At 51.2% G+C, this 17,482-nt stretch overlaps 1 protein-coding gene across 2 annotated transcripts in view; it reads right to left on the bottom strand.

Annotated features, from left to right (window-relative positions):
* Positions 1 to 3,707: 3,707 nt before the first annotated feature.
* Positions 3,708 to 17,482, bottom strand: part of LOC120837831 (protein spire homolog 1) — a 251,359-nt gene continuing 237,584 nt past the window's right edge. For both annotated transcript variants that reach the window (XM_042287143.1, XM_042287142.1), the window contains 7 exons: positions 9,313 to 9,416; positions 8,796 to 8,919; positions 7,922 to 8,124; positions 6,692 to 6,829; positions 6,509 to 6,610; positions 6,266 to 6,381; positions 3,708 to 6,191 (listed from right to left, as the gene is read on the bottom strand). In XM_042287143.1, the coding sequence (XP_042143077.1) occupies positions 5,756 to 6,191; positions 6,266 to 6,381; positions 6,509 to 6,610; positions 6,692 to 6,829; positions 7,922 to 8,124; positions 8,796 to 8,919; positions 9,313 to 9,416 (1,223 nt within the window). In that variant the 3' untranslated portion in view covers positions 3,708 to 5,755. The remainder of the gene's footprint in view (positions 6,192 to 6,265; positions 6,382 to 6,508; positions 6,611 to 6,691; positions 6,830 to 7,921; positions 8,125 to 8,795; positions 8,920 to 9,312; positions 9,417 to 17,482) is intronic.

Genomic DNA, 17,482 nt, shown 5'->3' with positions numbered 1-17,482 from the left:
GTTAGGCAGTTTTAGAGCGCAGCTCTTAGACGCCCGTTTCCGGCTTGAGCGGCGACGCCGCTCAAGCCGGAAACGGGCGCTTAAGAGTAAGTTTCCCCGCTAAATCTAGCCGGGAAATTGACGCTGTTTACGTGCCATGTAACGAGCTTCTGTAGTAGTGGCATGTAAACAAAATAACGCCCACATTGCTTTTATTGACATAATACATGGGAAATGGAATCCCAGCGTGCTTTCGTTAGCTTGAATCTCCAGTTCTGGCGAAAAAATAACGCGCAGCAGCAGCCCCCCCCCCCCCCCCCCCCCCCGGGAAAATGGAAAGTCTACGCCGCTGGGCACTTGAATCTTGTCTCAGCCTTTATATGCTGATGCCGGCTTTGTATCGGCACAATTAATCTTGCGGAGCTCTAGATGAGTTGCGCTATTCGCTCCTTCTGCTGGGCAAACGAGCGCTAAGAAAGGGCCGGAGGGGGGCTTCGAGCGCCAATAATCTCGGAGGCCGCAGGGAGATCGATCTATTGGCAAATCCAAGCATTTTGGAGCACCACGCGCGCGATACTTGAGCACTTGCATGGTAGCGCCTTTTTCCTTTTCCTTTTCTGACGAATAGTGCGCGAAGGGCAAATATTCGAAAGCGAAACTAGGCGTGGAGCTAGAGACTCCTCCTTGTTCCTGACCTTCCTCCGAACATTGTGCTCTAAAAATTGCCATGCCTACTCCGAAACGATTGAAAACGATGCCGGGACATTACCTTCAAAATTCGAAACTTGGGAATTCAGTATTTGTGAAGTAAAAAAACAATTTCCAAATGCCCAATTCGAAGTTCCCGCGCGATCCGCGCCGGTGCGTTGACGTCAAATATTGCGGACACCAGTCTACTTTTTTTCACGACTCCGTGCTGTTGCCGCCGCGACCCAAAGCGAGGACGAAAGGAGCGGGAGAGATAAGGGCGCCGGCGGACCGGTTTTATTCCGTGCGAGCGGCGAGCGCCTGCCCAGGCGGCATGTTTTTCGAGGTTTGGACAATTCCAGAAGGCGACATCACACCGGACTCCCATTTTTGGTATTTGAAAAAGGGCCGTAGTGCGTTCGCAACTGCGATAAAAAAAAAACATGTTTTACGATTGCCGTTATTAAATGTTATAGAAATGTCGCCTACAAAGCTTCTAAATTTCATGATTTTTGACGTCACGAATCAAAAGAAGCGAGGAGGCGAAAAGCGGGAGAGGAAAACGCCAAAAATAAAAAGGCGCGCGCGTGCGTGGGGAAACTTTTTTTTTTTTTTTTTACGATGCGTTTTGTTTTATGACTACAACTTGCATCGTTTTAGACAATAAAAAATAAAACCCTTGGGGTGTCAGTGCCCCTTTACAGGGGCCCTGCAACAACTTTTTGACTGGTTTTTCATTTGCGCCGAACCTGAGCGCACTGAACGTAGTAACTTAATTAAACTTTTCTTTTCTCGAATTTCGCTTTATTTTAGAAGTTATAGGCGAATTAAAATTGCAAAAACAAGCAAAAAATAACCTCCTTCGTGACGCCCTTGGTCCCTGCTTGAGTGGCCGTGAACTAAAGGAGGGGTAGTGAGCTTAGCGAGCGCTCACGGCTGCCGCACTCCGTGTTGACGGCTCGAGAGGTCGCCACTAAAGCATGTGTTGGATAGGCTGTGTGAAGCGGGCGGCCAGGGCGCCTCGCACTGCATTTGCTGCGTGACTAAACACCAATTCGGCATGACACTTCATTGGCCAGACGACAGCAAACACGGGGTAAAGATCAGTTCAGAACGGGAGCCACTTCGTGGTACCAAACGGCCAAACCGCAAGCTAAACCTGCTCGCCGAGGGCCTTCGGAACGCTCGGAACCGGTCAGACCCTCGAGCTCATACGACCGCAGCGCCGCCGCGTACATCCGAGACCTTTCTACGCTCGCCGCACGTCGGCGCTTGATCCCACTACTCCTTTCTGGTATGCGCCGCCTTTTCCACCGCTTGGTGGCGGGTATGTCGACAGGTCATTTCGTGTTTCCGGACTTTATAAACTGCATTTGTTTCTTTTCTGATCTAAAACACTGAAAACTACTTTCATAAATAATTGAGACGGTTTGCGCCATTTGTATTTCGACTAAAAAAAAACTTTTAGCGGCTCTAACCAGTAGTAAGGCCATGACCAAAAACGTCACGATGTCGTCACATATCGCGAGCTTTTGGCACTGCGGGTCGCCCGCGTAGGTGGAGGAGGTTTTCGCGTCGTCCGGTTAAAATACACCGATATTTAGTTACTCACTCTGTGCCCGCTGGCTTGCCCGAACCCCAAGAGACGTGGAAACCGCTAAAAAAGGTAGACGCTTGAAGGAGCTGTGCAAAAATTTTAACGGTGAAAGAATTGGCATCTTCTGCTTTTAATACTATTCAGCTTGTCACAAATGAAGGAAAACATACCTCCTTTCATCGAAATGTTGCGATTCCGCCGCGTAATAGTGAGACAAAACTTATATTCCCCGACTTGCAGCCGCGAGCGGCGGCCATGAGAAACACGCGGTGCGACGTCAATGGGCAATCTTGTAGAAAGATAGCAAGTTGTGCGAATATCTGCTCGATAAAAGGTAACCTTTCTATAAATCCTGTCGTTCCAACATACATATAAATGCGTCAAAAACCTGGTATCATCGACAAAACTTTTATTATACGGAGTTTTAGTGGCGCCATCTATCCTAGGTTCACAAAACCGTCAGCTGTCTCTGCTACCGCGAACAGCCGCCAGAAGGCAAAGGGGGAGACGGACAGGGCCGGACGGGTATGGCCGGACCGGGATGAGACTTTCCTCCTTTCACAGTATTGTTCGCGCGGCGCCCGCCAGCACGTGGTCACGCGGTCGCGAGCGGATGAGTTCTCGCTGCTCACTGATGGCTCTAAAGAAAGACCTTTTCCCCACGCGCCTACCCCATCAACGTCACTGTGCACGTGACCCGGAAGACGACGTACGAGTTGAGAGGCAGCGAAAACCCGGATATTTTTCATTTTTTAATAAAAACTAGGGTATCCAGGCAAAATCTGTTTTCTGTAGTTCATTTCAGAAGTGTCAGGCATCAACTTCCACAACAATTTAAGCAAAGCCCTGAAATTGTTGCACAGCTCCTTTAAATATGATTGCAGGGCCCCTTTAAGTCCAGACGCAACCGATGCTACAAGCGCGAGCATGTGAGCCTGAACAGTGTTTGCACTGCAAGAGCGCGCGTGCTTGGCAGGGACACTGAATGCCAGGAGCTCGCGCTTGTAGCATCGGCTGGGTCTGGACTTAGGCTGAAACGAACTACACACATAATGGCATCGCTTGATTATAAAGGATTCCACCTCCGTTTAGTCTGTTACATTCTGTGCCAAACCAGAATGGCTGAAGTGCTCAGAATTAAGTCATGCTGGGGAAACCTCATGCTAAATAGCAAGAGGCGCGAACTATCGGAATCTAGAGATTCTCTAGTAAGGTGTTAAGGTGGGCGAGTTCTCCGATTATCGGGTTTTCCGCCGCCAGTTTTCTAGCATGTCAAACACGAGCTGAGTGAGGAGTGGTGAGACAGGACTCGGGACATATTTCTGGGAGTACATAAAACGTCTAGTTCCTCTCTCGGTTCCTTCAGGGCCAGCAGCTGCGCCCCGAACGATCCCTTGTGCGAGACTGCACAGTTCCGTTGAAGAAAGAGACAATTGCAACAAAGTAGCTGTACAGTTTCACGGAATTTTTATTACCGCACATGTGGCAAACACATCTCAGTAAAGTAAGCCACATTAAATACAAATATTTACAATTCGGAAAACACTATGTCCTGCACGCTATATACGTGTAAATAAATATATCTAGTTCTCATCGAGTGGGATCCACAAAAGACGCACACATACAAAACAAAAAAATGATCACCGCGATACAAGTTGCACTAAATTTAGCGGGTTAAAAGTGCACTCAGGTAAGGCACGAACGTAACACATTAAACAATAAAACATTTGCACACTACCCTTCCGATACGATAGCAATTTCATCGAGATTCAAATGCAGTTCAAAGAAATCTTGAAAGTGCTCTTTATTGGCCGACATTCAAGTACCCAGGAAACCGGCATTTGTCACAACCAAGGAGCAGCAGAAAAAAGACCAGCTCTTTCGTGGAATGTGCCATCGCATAAAAACTGGCAACGCCACTGCCCGTGCAAGGCTAGCTGACACAGTGCAAGGTGGCTATTTACAGTAAGAGTAAGGTGCTGGACCCAACTAAAAGCCGATAGACACGGCGCACGATTAGCATCTCACACTCGAGGTCGGAGGAAGGCGGACGCGTGCGGTGCAGTGCGATCCGCTGTACAAGAAGACTAAAATAGTGACGTGCCGGTCTGATATACGCGAGGTGCGTCTGATATTGCTGCGACCTGTCCGCCCAGAAGCCGTTATGTACAGTTAGGAAAGGCAGATGTCACACTGCACCAACTAGGCGGGCTCATGTCGAAGGGAGTTTGTACACTAGTTCCATTTGGCAATTGTTCATGTTCTCATCACACGCTCTCATAAGCACACAAAAGACTGCTAAAGACTCACTCGTTGCATTCCTGAGACAGACGAGTCATGTCTTAAAGGGGTACTCCGGCCATTGTTTTCAGCTACACCAACTAACTCTAATCTCTGAATCCCTGGCTCCGGATACTAAATAGCATACCATTTCAGGTATGCTATTTAGTATCGCGAAATTGAGAAGTTATTGTGAAATCGAAAGCGAGCTTCCGACAGATTCATTTCAGACCATGAAACTACCTGCAATCAGTTGGGAACAAATTCTACACTTCGCTTCTGCTTAAGCCCAGAAGCAGCCGACGCTACGAGGTAATGGGACCAATGAGGCCGTGTCAAAAGCGCAAGTCGCCATAGTCTGTTGCAACTCAAGAATGTAGGGCGAGGGAAAGAAAGGCCGGGGAGGAGGAAGCAAACGGAACACTGGAGAGGAGAGGGGCAAACCTCCTCCTCATTCCAGCGTTCAGTCTGCTTCCTCCTCCCGGTCTTCCTTTCTCTCGGCTTACCTTCTCGAGTTGCAACGGACTATAGGCCTTTTCCGTTTATGTTTGGTTCAGCGATGACAGAACACCATGATGGTGCGCTTTTGACGCTGTCTGATTGGTACCATCAGCTCATAGCGTCGGCTGCGTTTGGACTTAAGCTGAAACGAAGTACAGTGCAAAGGGTGAACCCCTGTCCGCCGCTAGAGTCACTTTTTCATAGTTGGCAGTAGACTTTCACTTTGAAAAAACAAGGCGATGACCAAAATTGTAAACTCAATAACTTCGCAAACAAGACAAAAAAAAAATATTATGTCCTAATGTTTGGATTACCATTTCAGCGTTGTTTGTTCGCTTAGAAAATTTTCAGACAAATTGCGTACTATGAAGAAAACGCCAGAGTACCCCTTTAAGCGTGTTAACTTGGTGCAGAACCGAGGCGGAATTCCGTGAGCGCCAGACATCACCTAACGATTAATGCGTATCGACAGAAGTCTCACTCGCCTCGTCGGTTTTTGCTTATCGACAATGACCAGCTGTGAGGGGCAAGTTAATCGACGGTAGGACCTCCCCGCTAAACTTCTAGGCGCACCCGACGTCCCCGCCGCACAAACGGCAAAAGACGAGCACTCCGACCGTGGGACCAGAGCCAGGGTGATCGGTCTTGACGCCACAGCAGGAGGAGTAAGGCGGCGGCGAGGACCTGGGGGTGGTCGGGGGAGCTGACTGCTCACTTGCACTTGACAAAGAAGGGTGCCTTGCCGGACGCCGCGAGCTGCGGGTGCGGCTCGGGGCTTGCGGACGGCGACTGGACCACGGGCGACAGACACAAGGCAGGCTTGCACGCGGACGCGGCCCCCTTGCGTGACTTGGCCATGTCGGTCCTGCTAGCCAGGATGATGTGGCGGATCATTCCCTTGCAGTCTCGGCAGACAGTCATGAGCGGGCCGCGCAGCTGCTCCTCCTGGGGAGAGCTCGCCTTGTGCTGGAAGGTCCGCGAGCGCAGAAGCGGCGGGCGCCGTCGTCCGCCCCCGGGGGGACTGCACACGGAGGCGCGGTGCCGAAGCTTGGCCACTGGTGGCGGAGGGTACACGGTCACGTTGAGTCGCGCGTTGAACGTCGCACCGGGGGGCCTGCTCAGCGTGGGCGACGACGGAGCCGAACCGCTGCACAAAGAGGACCCGCTTAGATCGCGGACGAAAGAAGAGCCCGGAGCACCATGCGCTCCAATGGGACGTACCTGGCAAACTGGAAGGCTGCCGGCAACGGCGAGTGAGTGGGCGACTCTTCTTCGGATGCCGTGGGGCACAGCATGTACACGGGAATCCGATCAAACCGATCAGTGGGAATGTGCATCTGCACGGAATCGAGCCATGTGTTAGCCACAGTCCCCACGGTACCAACGAGGTGCCTGTCCAAAAGGAACCTCGCGGGACGAGTAGCTAAGAGCAAAATTAGTATTTGTAAAATAATATATATTCACCTTTGTCGAACACTTGTCGCATATTGTGCGCTCGCAAAGCTTACACTTCACGCCCCAAGGCCGAAAAAAGGAGAACTTGGTCTTCTTACAGGTAAAGCAAACCTAAAAGAAAGCACAGCGATGAGTCCGGGTGTCCAGCCATTCTGAGTGCGGTTAGAGCCGTGCTTTACACAAAAGACGCACTTTTCTTTTCTCCACATCCTCGTAGAGTGGCCGATTCATCAGGAGTGACTCCAGCTCAGCTTTGGTAAGGACGTTCCGGATGTGCACCACCTCCTCCAACGTCAGCGACAGGCACTCCATCGACTTCTCCCATTGCGCCTGCGACGCGAACCAAGGATCGTCAGTACACTGACGAACACCATGTAAGACCTTCCACACACCACTCATGCGGTGATGTGATTGATTTGAGTCGTTTTGGAGCACCTTTTGGAGCAACCAGAAGTCCAGTTTGAAGCAGTAAACTTAACTTTTAGAGCTCAAACACATTTTCCATTCTGATTTATTCCGCAGCGAAGACTGTTAAGACTCATGTGTTGACCTGCCCAACTAAAATACACTGTTTCTTCACATTCCGACTTCTGTGCAACAATTTCTAGCATCTATTAATCATACTCCCAAGCTTGCATTGCTTAAGTCAACTTAGTTTTAAGTTAAACTTTATCGTCCGCGTACACGAACAGTTGGGGACCTATTTGGAGGTGTTAATTAAATTATAAACTAAACGTCTAGTGTAGCTCAGCTTTCACTTCAAGAGATACCCAAGTTCGAAGTATCCTTCTTTAAAGTCTCGATATCTCAGAAGACAAAAAAAAAAAAAAGTGAAACGCAGTCAATGATGTACGCAGCTTGTCAGAATGTCGAAGTCGATCATACAGACTGACTGTAGTTTTATTTAGGAAACTTTACTGCCACGTATCTCTTGTAATATCAGCATTCACCAAGTTCTAATCACTTTTTTCTTTTCTCGAACACCCGTTGCACGGTCGTGCACCGCCCCACCCTGGAGTGTGCTGTGGCGACGGGACATATGCAGAATCGCGATGTCTACTCCGCGGGCAAAGCTTCTCAGCAGCGCACTCGTGCGCGATGAGGGCACTCAACGGAGCTAATTAAACCGTACGAACACGAACAGACCCCAAACAATGAGAAATATCCCAAAACTTCCGAAATTTGCGCAAGCGGACCAGAACAATCCGACAGTGTAGCGATGCCTGACCGATTAGTTTCCATTATGGTAAAGCGAAATTAGCTTTGGGCGTAATGCTGGCGCAAATTCCTCACATATTTTGGTGGAATAATGCCGCAGTTTGGTGCAAACGGCGCAGCAATAACGTCACCGCTCCTTGGACTTGGTATTGACCCGAAGAAACGACTTGGAGCACGTGTATGCCCCCCAAAAAGTGCACCTACCATGGACCAGTTCTCTTTTCCTGAGTCTGGACGGGGACCGAAGGAAAGCCTGTCCGGACGTCGGCTGCCACGGATGCTGCTGTGGCCATCCCGGGAAAGTGCGGCATGCGACGGCCGCGAAGGAGACTCGCACACGGTGATGCTGTGCCGCCGTTCCAACTTCTGCTTGAGTAGCGCTGTCGTGGTCACGTCCGGACTGTCACCTGCGGTAGAGCATCGCGCAAGCTTTCAGCACCACGGCCAGCAGCCAGCATGCTACTACAGCTGGAAGGCGGCGAGCTAGCCCCGGTCACGTGACGCTGAAGTTTCTTTCACCACATAGTCAACTGGGCTTGACTCCCGAGATTCAGGCGCTCTTTGTTCGGTATGTTGAAAAAGCTTCACTTCGAAAATCGAAATCGGCCTGCTCTCGCTTCAAGAGCTGTGTCTAACTATAGCAAACCCGCCATTTAACTGGGAGTCAAGGTTGGCAGTCTCCCCTGCAGTCACCGAGGTGGCTAGCGAGGTCTGCGCGCGTCTGTAGGGTGTGCTGACAGGTACGTCATGCCAGTGTAGCTGCACATATATATTTCAGCTAAAAGGAAACTAAAAGCTACAGATTATGAAAGAACCCCATGCCGCGATTTTGTAGTACTTTCTTGGCAGTCTATTAAAGCGTGTGCACTTGGGTATTGACATACGAAAACCCAGAACGGAGGCAAAAAGAAGGGCAAACACAATTGAAGCGTTGTGTTCGCCTTTTTTTTTTTTTTTGCCTGCGTTTTGGGTATGTCGATGAACAACCACTTCGCCTGCCTAATAACGTTTGACTTCGGTGCCCGACGATGACAGGACCAAGTCGCTGCCGGATGCAGCGAGACTGGGACCAACTCACCGCAGCCCTGCTTGCTCTGCCATTGCAGCCTAGTGGGTCTCGGGGGAGTCCGCCGAAGCTGGACAGGTAGCGAGTGGGGCTGTTCACAGGTGGGCGAAGTCGGCGTCTCGTCCAAGTCGTCGTCCTGGAATGAAGAACGCCATCCACATACATCTTTCCGAGACGGATCGCAACAGCGAAGGTCCACTAAGCGCTATTTTCGAAATAACAACTAGAAGATATATTCGACTTGTGTTCCAACTTTCCAGTCCGTGACCTGAGAGCGACCCACAGGCGACGGACTAAATCTTCGTACGACATTCGGTCGATCCAAAAACTGTAAGGGAAAACTATAGTCGGTTGTTGTAGTGATTAGTACATACCCCCCCCCCCCCCCCCCCCCCGCCCTTTTCCTCTAGATCTTCAATAGAGCTGCTGATCAGCGTGAATATACTTATTTCAAGGGTAGTGAAGTACCTCTGCCGTGCGAAGTACTGTTCCATAAGTGTGCAGGCACACAACAATGGTCTCTACTCACATCGAAGCTCGAAGAGAGGTGCAAGGCAATGTCTGCCATTATTAGTCGCCTCCGAGGCTGCGGCGTAGAGTCCGAATCTTGCAGCTTTGTCCTTGAGGTCTCCACTGCAAGGAAAAGAGGAGCAAGGTTCACTCAGCCGCACTAATTTACTCGTTCATAAATACAGTGAACAAGGACGGTACGGGAGCAAACCAAAGCGCGCGACAAAGCAGTCAATTTCAACGCCAACAAAATTCTGTGTCTTGGAAACAGCGTCGTCGGTGGCCACGCATGTCCCAACAATGCACTGAACCATCAATCCCGCAGTTTCTGACAGCGATGCGGTGGCTAGAGTATAGACAACCTTTCTGAACGAAGATAATCGGAAAGTAGCAACAACCGAAGCTGGGAAGCATAGGCACGGCCTATGCAGCAGTCCACACCCTGAACAAGCGGCCACCAATCAAAAACTTCCGCTTAATTCCGGCGCTCGACAGAAGCAGCGATGGACCAACTACTGAAAGGGAGTTATGTTCCTTTTACGATTTTACGATACTGATTTTTGAAGTGTTTTCAACGAAACCGCACAGCAGATTTTATTTGTTGGCGGTAATTATCAATGTCAGGTACATTTCCTAATGTTTGTCCTTGAGAGACTGGAAGTTCGAAGTCTTCTTTACACGAACAAAACACTGCTCTTGACCGCTCATGTAGGATTTTTGCAGGGCAGTGTGGTAACAGGAAACATATCGTCACAATCATGCATCCCAATAGAAACAAACGTATCGAGAGGCACGCCAAGTCCATGTAACAATCCCCACTTCATGGAACCCTATGGTCTACACGTGGCCTCCGTGAATCCGTGTCAATATCCTTAAAAAAGAAGAAAAAAGGTAGATGGCTTTTGTGTACTACGTATCTAGTTAGGAACATTATCTGCCAATGCAAGTCTGAAAGATGGCGACGCGTTCTGACAGTTTTCCAGACCTGATGACGTTAAAATCTTTCAAGCACGTATTAGAGCTCTACTCTGGACATCACCATGGGAACAAGAAGTCACAGATACGCCGCCATTATGAGGCTCGTTGCATCGGGTGACTTAAACGTCTCCTTGAGGCGACATTCAAAGACACATCTTGTTTTTACGATAAGACCATAGCGTTCCGACAGAACACGAGGGTTCTGTCAAAAGTCATACCGGCCAGACGTGGCCCAGACCGGTGCGCGCACGCGCAGCAAAAACGGTTCCGTATCGGAAATGATCACTCCGCCGAGGAGAGCCGCCGAACGTCTGAACGCGCACGTTGTTGCGCCAGCGGTTGGCAGTGGAGTGGACACACGTAGTCCGAGAGAGGCAGCAGAGCCGACGGACAAGGGCGCCGCGCCAGTCGTGCTGGGGCGCCTGAAAGGCCGGCCGGCCCACAACGAGGCGGCCCAAAAACTGGAGCGCCAACCACACCCAGCCTTGAACCGGGCTCCGCGATTACGCGCGACCACTGGGACAAACGAGTTTTCAAACCACCCAGCCCCCCTACCGATGGGAACAAGTGGTCAACCTTGGGCGAAAATACCTGCAGTGCCACGAACGGCACTTTTGCGGGTCTCAAAGCGGTAGCTGCGGGAATTTACACAATGGCCAATTGGATGAGGTTGAAGGCATTCACACACGCAAGCGCGCTCGCGCCCCCTTTTGGCATCAGGCATTCTCGTAAACGCTCGATGCCAAAAGTTTGACGCCATGGTAGCCGAGCACAGTGACGGTCACAGCTCGGCGCGCAGTAAGCAAGATAGAGGGTAATCTCGAAACATAAAACAAATTCCGAAGCACACTGGGACTCTTCTTCCGCGGAGTCGATTTGACGGGCATGAAATTGTCTCGTTTTCGTCGGGGATGTAGAATAACATAACCCATTTTCGCGCATTTAAAAAAACCTGGCTGGATTATAACAAGGTGCATTTGAGATTTTTTTAAGCAGCGAGTTCGACCCTCTAGTGGGCCCTAAATGAAGCGAGTAGCAGCACACGCAACGCGTCTTTGTTTTTCCTTTCTTGCCCCAACGAGGCTTTCTACGAGGGTGAGGGGTCAATTGCTCCACAAAGTACAATACCCCCGTTGAAGAGCGACCTGACAAAAGCTTCGGAAGCAGACCGAAGCTAGAGAAGTCAAACGTCACGGGTCCCCAGAACGACCGACGATCCCTCGGCTGCGTTCCGGAGACGGCAAAGGGACATCGTCCGCGACCTCCGACACCGCGGGACACGCGCCATTAAAAGACGCGTCGAGAGAAGAAAGCCCGAGCCCCTTTCAAGATCACCTCGTGTTTTGGAGCGCGGCGGGACGGTGGACCGTTTATCTAGGTTAGCTGCCCACCCATTGCGAGGTCTTGCTCAAAATTGGTGAGTGAGCCTGACTCGGAGATTCCGCGGCTTTCGAGTCGACACAGTAACCTCTGGTGTCACTCGGCCCTCTCCCCACTTCTCCCGCCTCCTCTCCCTCTTTTTTTATGCTTTACATACGGATCCCGTACTTCTTGAATGCGCGAAGCAACACGAGTCGCTCAAGCACAGGTCGTTTTCGCCTTGTAAATTTTCGCAGATCCAGGCACATTAGGGAGTTTTCGTATATCGTTTTCGCTGTACCGCAAGGCTGTCCGCAACCCGATACGAGACTCGGAACTCAGTAGTCAAGACCAGCGGTGCGCCTGCGCACTAGCGGCGTCTTCCTTGCGGAGGGCGTAGCAGAGTAGGGAAAACGATCTACGAAAACTCCCTATTAGGGAGTTTTCGTAGACCGCGTTTCCCCCTCCGCGAAGCCCTCCGCAACGAAGAGGCCGCTACTGCGCCTGCGCGCCGACGGCCTTGGTTGTAGAGTTGCCGGGTATCGTACCGGGTTGCGGACAGCCTTGCGCTACAGCGAAAACGATATACGAAAACTACCTATTATCGGTTTTAACGGAACACGTATACCCTTATCCCCAACGTTAAAAAAAAAAAAAAAAAAAGGATATTGCCGCAATATCTGTCCGAGGCTTGTTCCGCGCCGTTATTATCTTCAGACGATTATAGTCTAATGTATTGTGGAAGTTTAGCGACGTAATTGGAGGGATATATTATGTGCAAATGAAACGCAACTGGAAGTCCGATGTTTCATACAGCCTCCTTGTGAAAACGTAGGCGGAAGGCTGATCGCTACAGCATTGAATTCCTCAATTTGCATAGCGAGTGTTATTTCCGCGACGGTCAAATCGTCTTTCTGCGCATTCCATAATTCCCATTCTCCTCTCCGGACCCGAGCGAGTAGGGACACCCCCGCAACTTCTGAGAGACGTTAATCAATGTCTCGAAGCGCATGTACACTCCGGGAGGCTTTCGCATAAAATACCGAGTCGAAATAACGCCCAATTCCTTGTTATGGAACTGAAAGCAACGAAAGTACAATTTGGTAACGACGGGAACGACATGGTTCAAGACCTGCCAAAAATGCATAAATGCATGGGTGCATACTATAGAGTATAGAGTGCATGCGAGCTCCTCGCTCCTCCGTTCCCCGCGAACTGTTTTTAAACCGCTGACCGAGTAACTCCCCCCAATCACCCGGTCTTCGCTTAAACGGCCAATATGGTTCTTCACCACAGACTGCAAACCAGAGCGAGAGCGAACATCAATTCTGCGTCAAACTCGGCATTCATAAAACAAAAACCTCTGAAATGATTCAGCAGGCTTGTGTCGAAAAGCAATGCATTGTGCTAAGCGTTTTAAGTGGCACTCGCGCTTCAGGAACGGCAGAACATCGCTGGAAGACGAAGAGCGGAAGGGCGACCTTATCCGACCTCTTCTTGACTTCAGAGACGTTTTGCCATTCTTGAGGCGCGAGAGCCACTCGAAACACCTCGCACACCTCACTGCTTTTTGAGATAAGCCTTCTAAGTCATTTGAGAGGTTTCTGTTTTAGATTTGCCGAGTCTGACGTAAAATTGATGTTCGGTCTCGCTTTGGTTAGCAGACTATGCTTGAGATCGCCATTGTGCCCGTGCACGTGGTCACAAACATTGGTGCAGCGCAGCTCTAAATGTCCGCAGGGCGAAGCCCTTCGCTATAACGAGACACGAAGGTCCCTTCTTTCGACTGCTGCGCGGACATCACTGTGCTGCCCCCTCTTTTTACACTACAAAATCAATCCCTGACACCTCGTATATGATAGCGTCGAGACCATTCGAGACCGCCTCAGTCAAAGAACGAGCCCTTTCAACCCGGAAAAGCTTTGTACCCGAGTTTGCCGAAACGCAAGACATCATTTGCAGAGAATTTGCATGAGGGACCTTGAACAGGAGAGAACCAAATAAAGTAAAGTATCTGAGAGAACTCCGTACATCTCCCTCCCCCCTCCAGTGTCCGCGCCGGAAGACTCGGGAGGCCGCAGAGATGGCGCGCTGTTCTGTTCGGCCACAGATTGGCCATGGTGACTCTCCGCGAGCTGCAGACCTCGCGGAGAGTCACCAAGGCATGACCGCAACGCACGGCCAGCTTGCCTCGCGAGTCCGGACGCTTTTAGAGTCGCATAAATTACTCGCGTGCTGCAGCCACTTCGTCTCGGGTTGCTTGCCTCCCGCACTCTCGCAGTTGCCGGAAGTATACTATCTCCGCTTCAAAAGAGCGTTCTTCCTCGAGACAGATGGGGCACGGTTAAAGGCGCGTATTTTGCAACTAATTACAGGGACTCTTCCCGCTTTCGAGAAACACACATGTGCACGCTCTCCGAAAGAGGCTGAATATTCCGTTCCAGCGTAAGCGCGATCGAGGCTGAAGTCAAAGCGCGAATGGCACCTTGGTTTGAACCACGCTCGCATCGCACGAGCGTATAATACGAGCAGAGCACGGTAAGCACGCCCAAGGCCTCTGGGTTCACTTCTGTAGCTTTCGACTTCGCTCGCCCTTACGATGAAACAGGGTATTGGCGTCGTGAGCGACCGAAAGCGTCGCTCTGGTCGGCCCACATCAATTGGCCGAATGCTTACTATGACGTCAGCAAAGGATGCCTCATCGACGGAAATAAGAGAAATCTAAGAACTTCAATTTTGACATTGTTGGCAGTGCAGCTTTGAGAGCGCTATGATTTCAGGCTTCCACCATGCCCATTACAAACACCATCGAACTTGTTGTTCACAAGGTAATGACGTCACGAAAGGTCACCAAACAAGGGCGCCACCGAAACATCTCGCCGGTAATAGCGTACCTACGCAAATTGCCGGCCAAGATAGACCTCGATGTGTTCGAGAACGTCCGAGTTCTCGTTCGTGCGCTTTTAGTGCGTGCAAGACTCCCAGTCTTCTCTACAAGAGGCGCAGTGAAAGCGCGGCTTCCCAAACCGACGCCATCCTTTGATGGGAGGGCACCGCGTGTCTCTCGTTGCTTGCCAGTCACTTCGTGCGCACCTGACCGTTCACGCGAGACCGCCGCGGCTCCCGAACGAGAGCCACGAGGAAGCGCGAGGGACGAAAGCGCACGCGGGGCAGACGGCCACCTCGGGCCGGAAGCGCCGCTCCGGCCCGCTCTCATAACGGCTTTTTTTTCTTTTGCAGTTGCTTGCGTGGAAGGAAGCGAGGGCGTCGCCGCTGCACTCGCACCGTCTCACAGCTTGCGTCTGCTCTTCCAATCAAGCTGGACAAACAGCCTTTAGATGGAACCTTTCACGCACAGAATCAAGTGCGCCGATACTCGGAGAATTTGGACGACGCTCAGAGCGACGAACCGCTCAATTAGCGAAAGTCAAATTGGGGAGGTTTTACGCATTAAACCATGCGGAGGGCATCCTAACACGCCCCAGCGGAGGAGTGAGGGTTAATTTTGACCACCGGGGGACCTTTTGACGTGTGCAGCCGAAATCTCGACTGCACGGCGCGCCTTCTCCAACTATAAGCCTCCGTCAGATTGCGCGGCACATCGGTCGCGCTTTCCCTCGGAGCCACCGAGGCGGCTGCTCGAACAGCGAAGCACAAAAGGAGCATGCATAAAACGTCCGAGCAGCGAGGGAACCGCCTGCGATTGAAGCCGCATAAAGAAAGTTGCGCCACGAGGAGTTGGACGAAGCGTCGACATGTGAGCAGCGCTTATTCTCCCGAGGATCTTTCCAAGAACAGCGTGCTCCCAGAGCAAACAACTAAGGGCTATGGGAAGCAACGAGTCAATGGGTGCCGCCATGGATCTCCCGCGGGCCCGCCTTTCAAAGCCGAGGACAATGGCCGCATCTGAGACGACACTCGCCACGCCGCGCGAGTACGGACAGTGGAATCGCAACGGCCACTCCGGCCGACGCAATTGTCATCGAGCAGGAAGTGCGCGCTCTTCCCGAGGCACGGCATGCAGCGCGTTGTCCCTCCTGGCGCGCTGGGAGCACGCGCAAGCTGCCCGCTGACCTCCGCGGCTCGGTGCATGCGGGATAAACAGCTGGCGCTGTTCGATCACGCCGCAATTTGATTCGATTTCGAGCGGACGCATTTTGCGCAGGCGACGAAGATTGGCAGGTACCGTTGGCCGGCGACGCTCGGGGGCGGGTCTCCTCGGCGAAACGCGACCGAAATCGACGCGGCGTCGTGACCCGACGAGGGCAGGAATCCGCGCGACCCAGTCGACAGCGTCACGCTTACGCGTCCTCCATTGTCCGCTAACGGCACCGTAAAAGGAGAACGCGAAGCACGGCCTGAAAGGCGTTCGCTATTTTTGGGGCAGGCACGCGCGTGGTCCTCTAAGCAAGCGGTCTTCGGAGGGCGGCCGCCGTCGAGTCCGCCGGCGCGCTCTCGGCATGTGTCTTCTTCTCGAAGATTGTCGGACCAAAGCATACCCGTTTCACGACCACTTTGCTCCGAACATTGTCGCCGACGGGGTCAAGTCGCCGAGCAACGAGCGATTCAGTCTTCCCGGGGGTCACAACCAAGTGTCGCTCCCCAGTCAGTCTGACGGGTCGAGCTAGTTGGGACCCTCAATTAGATACACACCTTCGAGAAAATTGTGGGCAACCTGGTGATAGGCGCTCTGCGAAAGCGGACTTTTGCAGAACACGTGCAGTAGATGCACAGGTACCACGAAGGCTGCGCGACGACACAGGGAAGTCGTTGTACACGGCACGACATATAGTAAACTGGCGCAAACATTTCTTTTTTTTTTTTTTGAGTGTCAAACAGATTTTTTGAGGCAGCGGGTGTGTTAGCGCAGGGCAGCTCGGAGCACACGACTGGCTGTTTCTACCTGAAGAAGCATAGTGGTGGGCGGTCACGTATTCACGCCGCTACGTGATCCACGTTAAATATCTAACTACTTAGGCAGTACAGAACGTAGAGTCACAGCGGTAAGAAAAGGTCGGCGACGTCGACGACGTCTGCGCGACAGTTGAAATGTTTTATCCACGTCATTAAAACGCCAGAACTTGGCGTCCAATTATTTGGGCGACACGACGTCCCCATACATTGACCACTAGGATTTTCCCAAAAAAACGACTTCAGCATAATCGTAGCTAGAGCTTCGTGACCTGTGCTTCATACACGTTGTCTTTCCTTAGATGAATACTTTGCGTTTCTGGGATTTATAATCACGCCTGCTAATTGTTAATTTCAAGTGAATAAGTTAAGCAAATGTGCACGTAATAAAAATATAAAAATAAAGACGGGGTGGTCTTGTGGCAAAGCGCCGGACTATGATCATGCCCAGTAGGTGTGTTTGAATCCCGGTCGCTGCACAGACAGACGCGGCTTATCGCAGGGAAGGCGTAATGTAACTAGCTTCTTCGGCTGCACATTACCCTCGACCACTGAATTTCATGCACCAATTATGCACGCACATGCACTGGTGTTATCATGCGTCAATGTGCATGACAGCGCTAAAGCGAACAACTGAGCCGCCTTCACCCGTGCGTTGGTAGCAGCTAGAGTCGCTAGACATATCCACTGACCCTAGTAGTTTTATTGCAGAAAGAGCAAACCTGAAGAAAGGGCTGGTTTATGATGCAGGCCAAGCCAACTCTAGGGACATCTTTAAGAATTCCAAGGTTAAAAACAACCTTACGCTGAATGGCAGTTGGTGTTAATAATATGCATAAGAAGCACCCGAGACACGTCGTAGGAGACCTGTTTAGTGATACGCGATATAGCTGAGGAATGTAATTTAACGCCTAAGAGGAAAGTGCTGGTCTGCATAGCTT

This window comes from Ixodes scapularis, unplaced genomic scaffold, assembly GCF_016920785.2.
Source record: "Ixodes scapularis isolate PalLabHiFi unplaced genomic scaffold, ASM1692078v2 PGA_scaffold9__187_contigs__length_104089568, whole genome shotgun sequence".
NCBI lineage: Eukaryota > Metazoa > Arthropoda > Arachnida > Ixodida > Ixodidae > Ixodes > Ixodes scapularis.
Note: the sequence above shows the minus strand (reverse complement) of the source record. Positions and strands in the feature narration are given on the sequence as shown.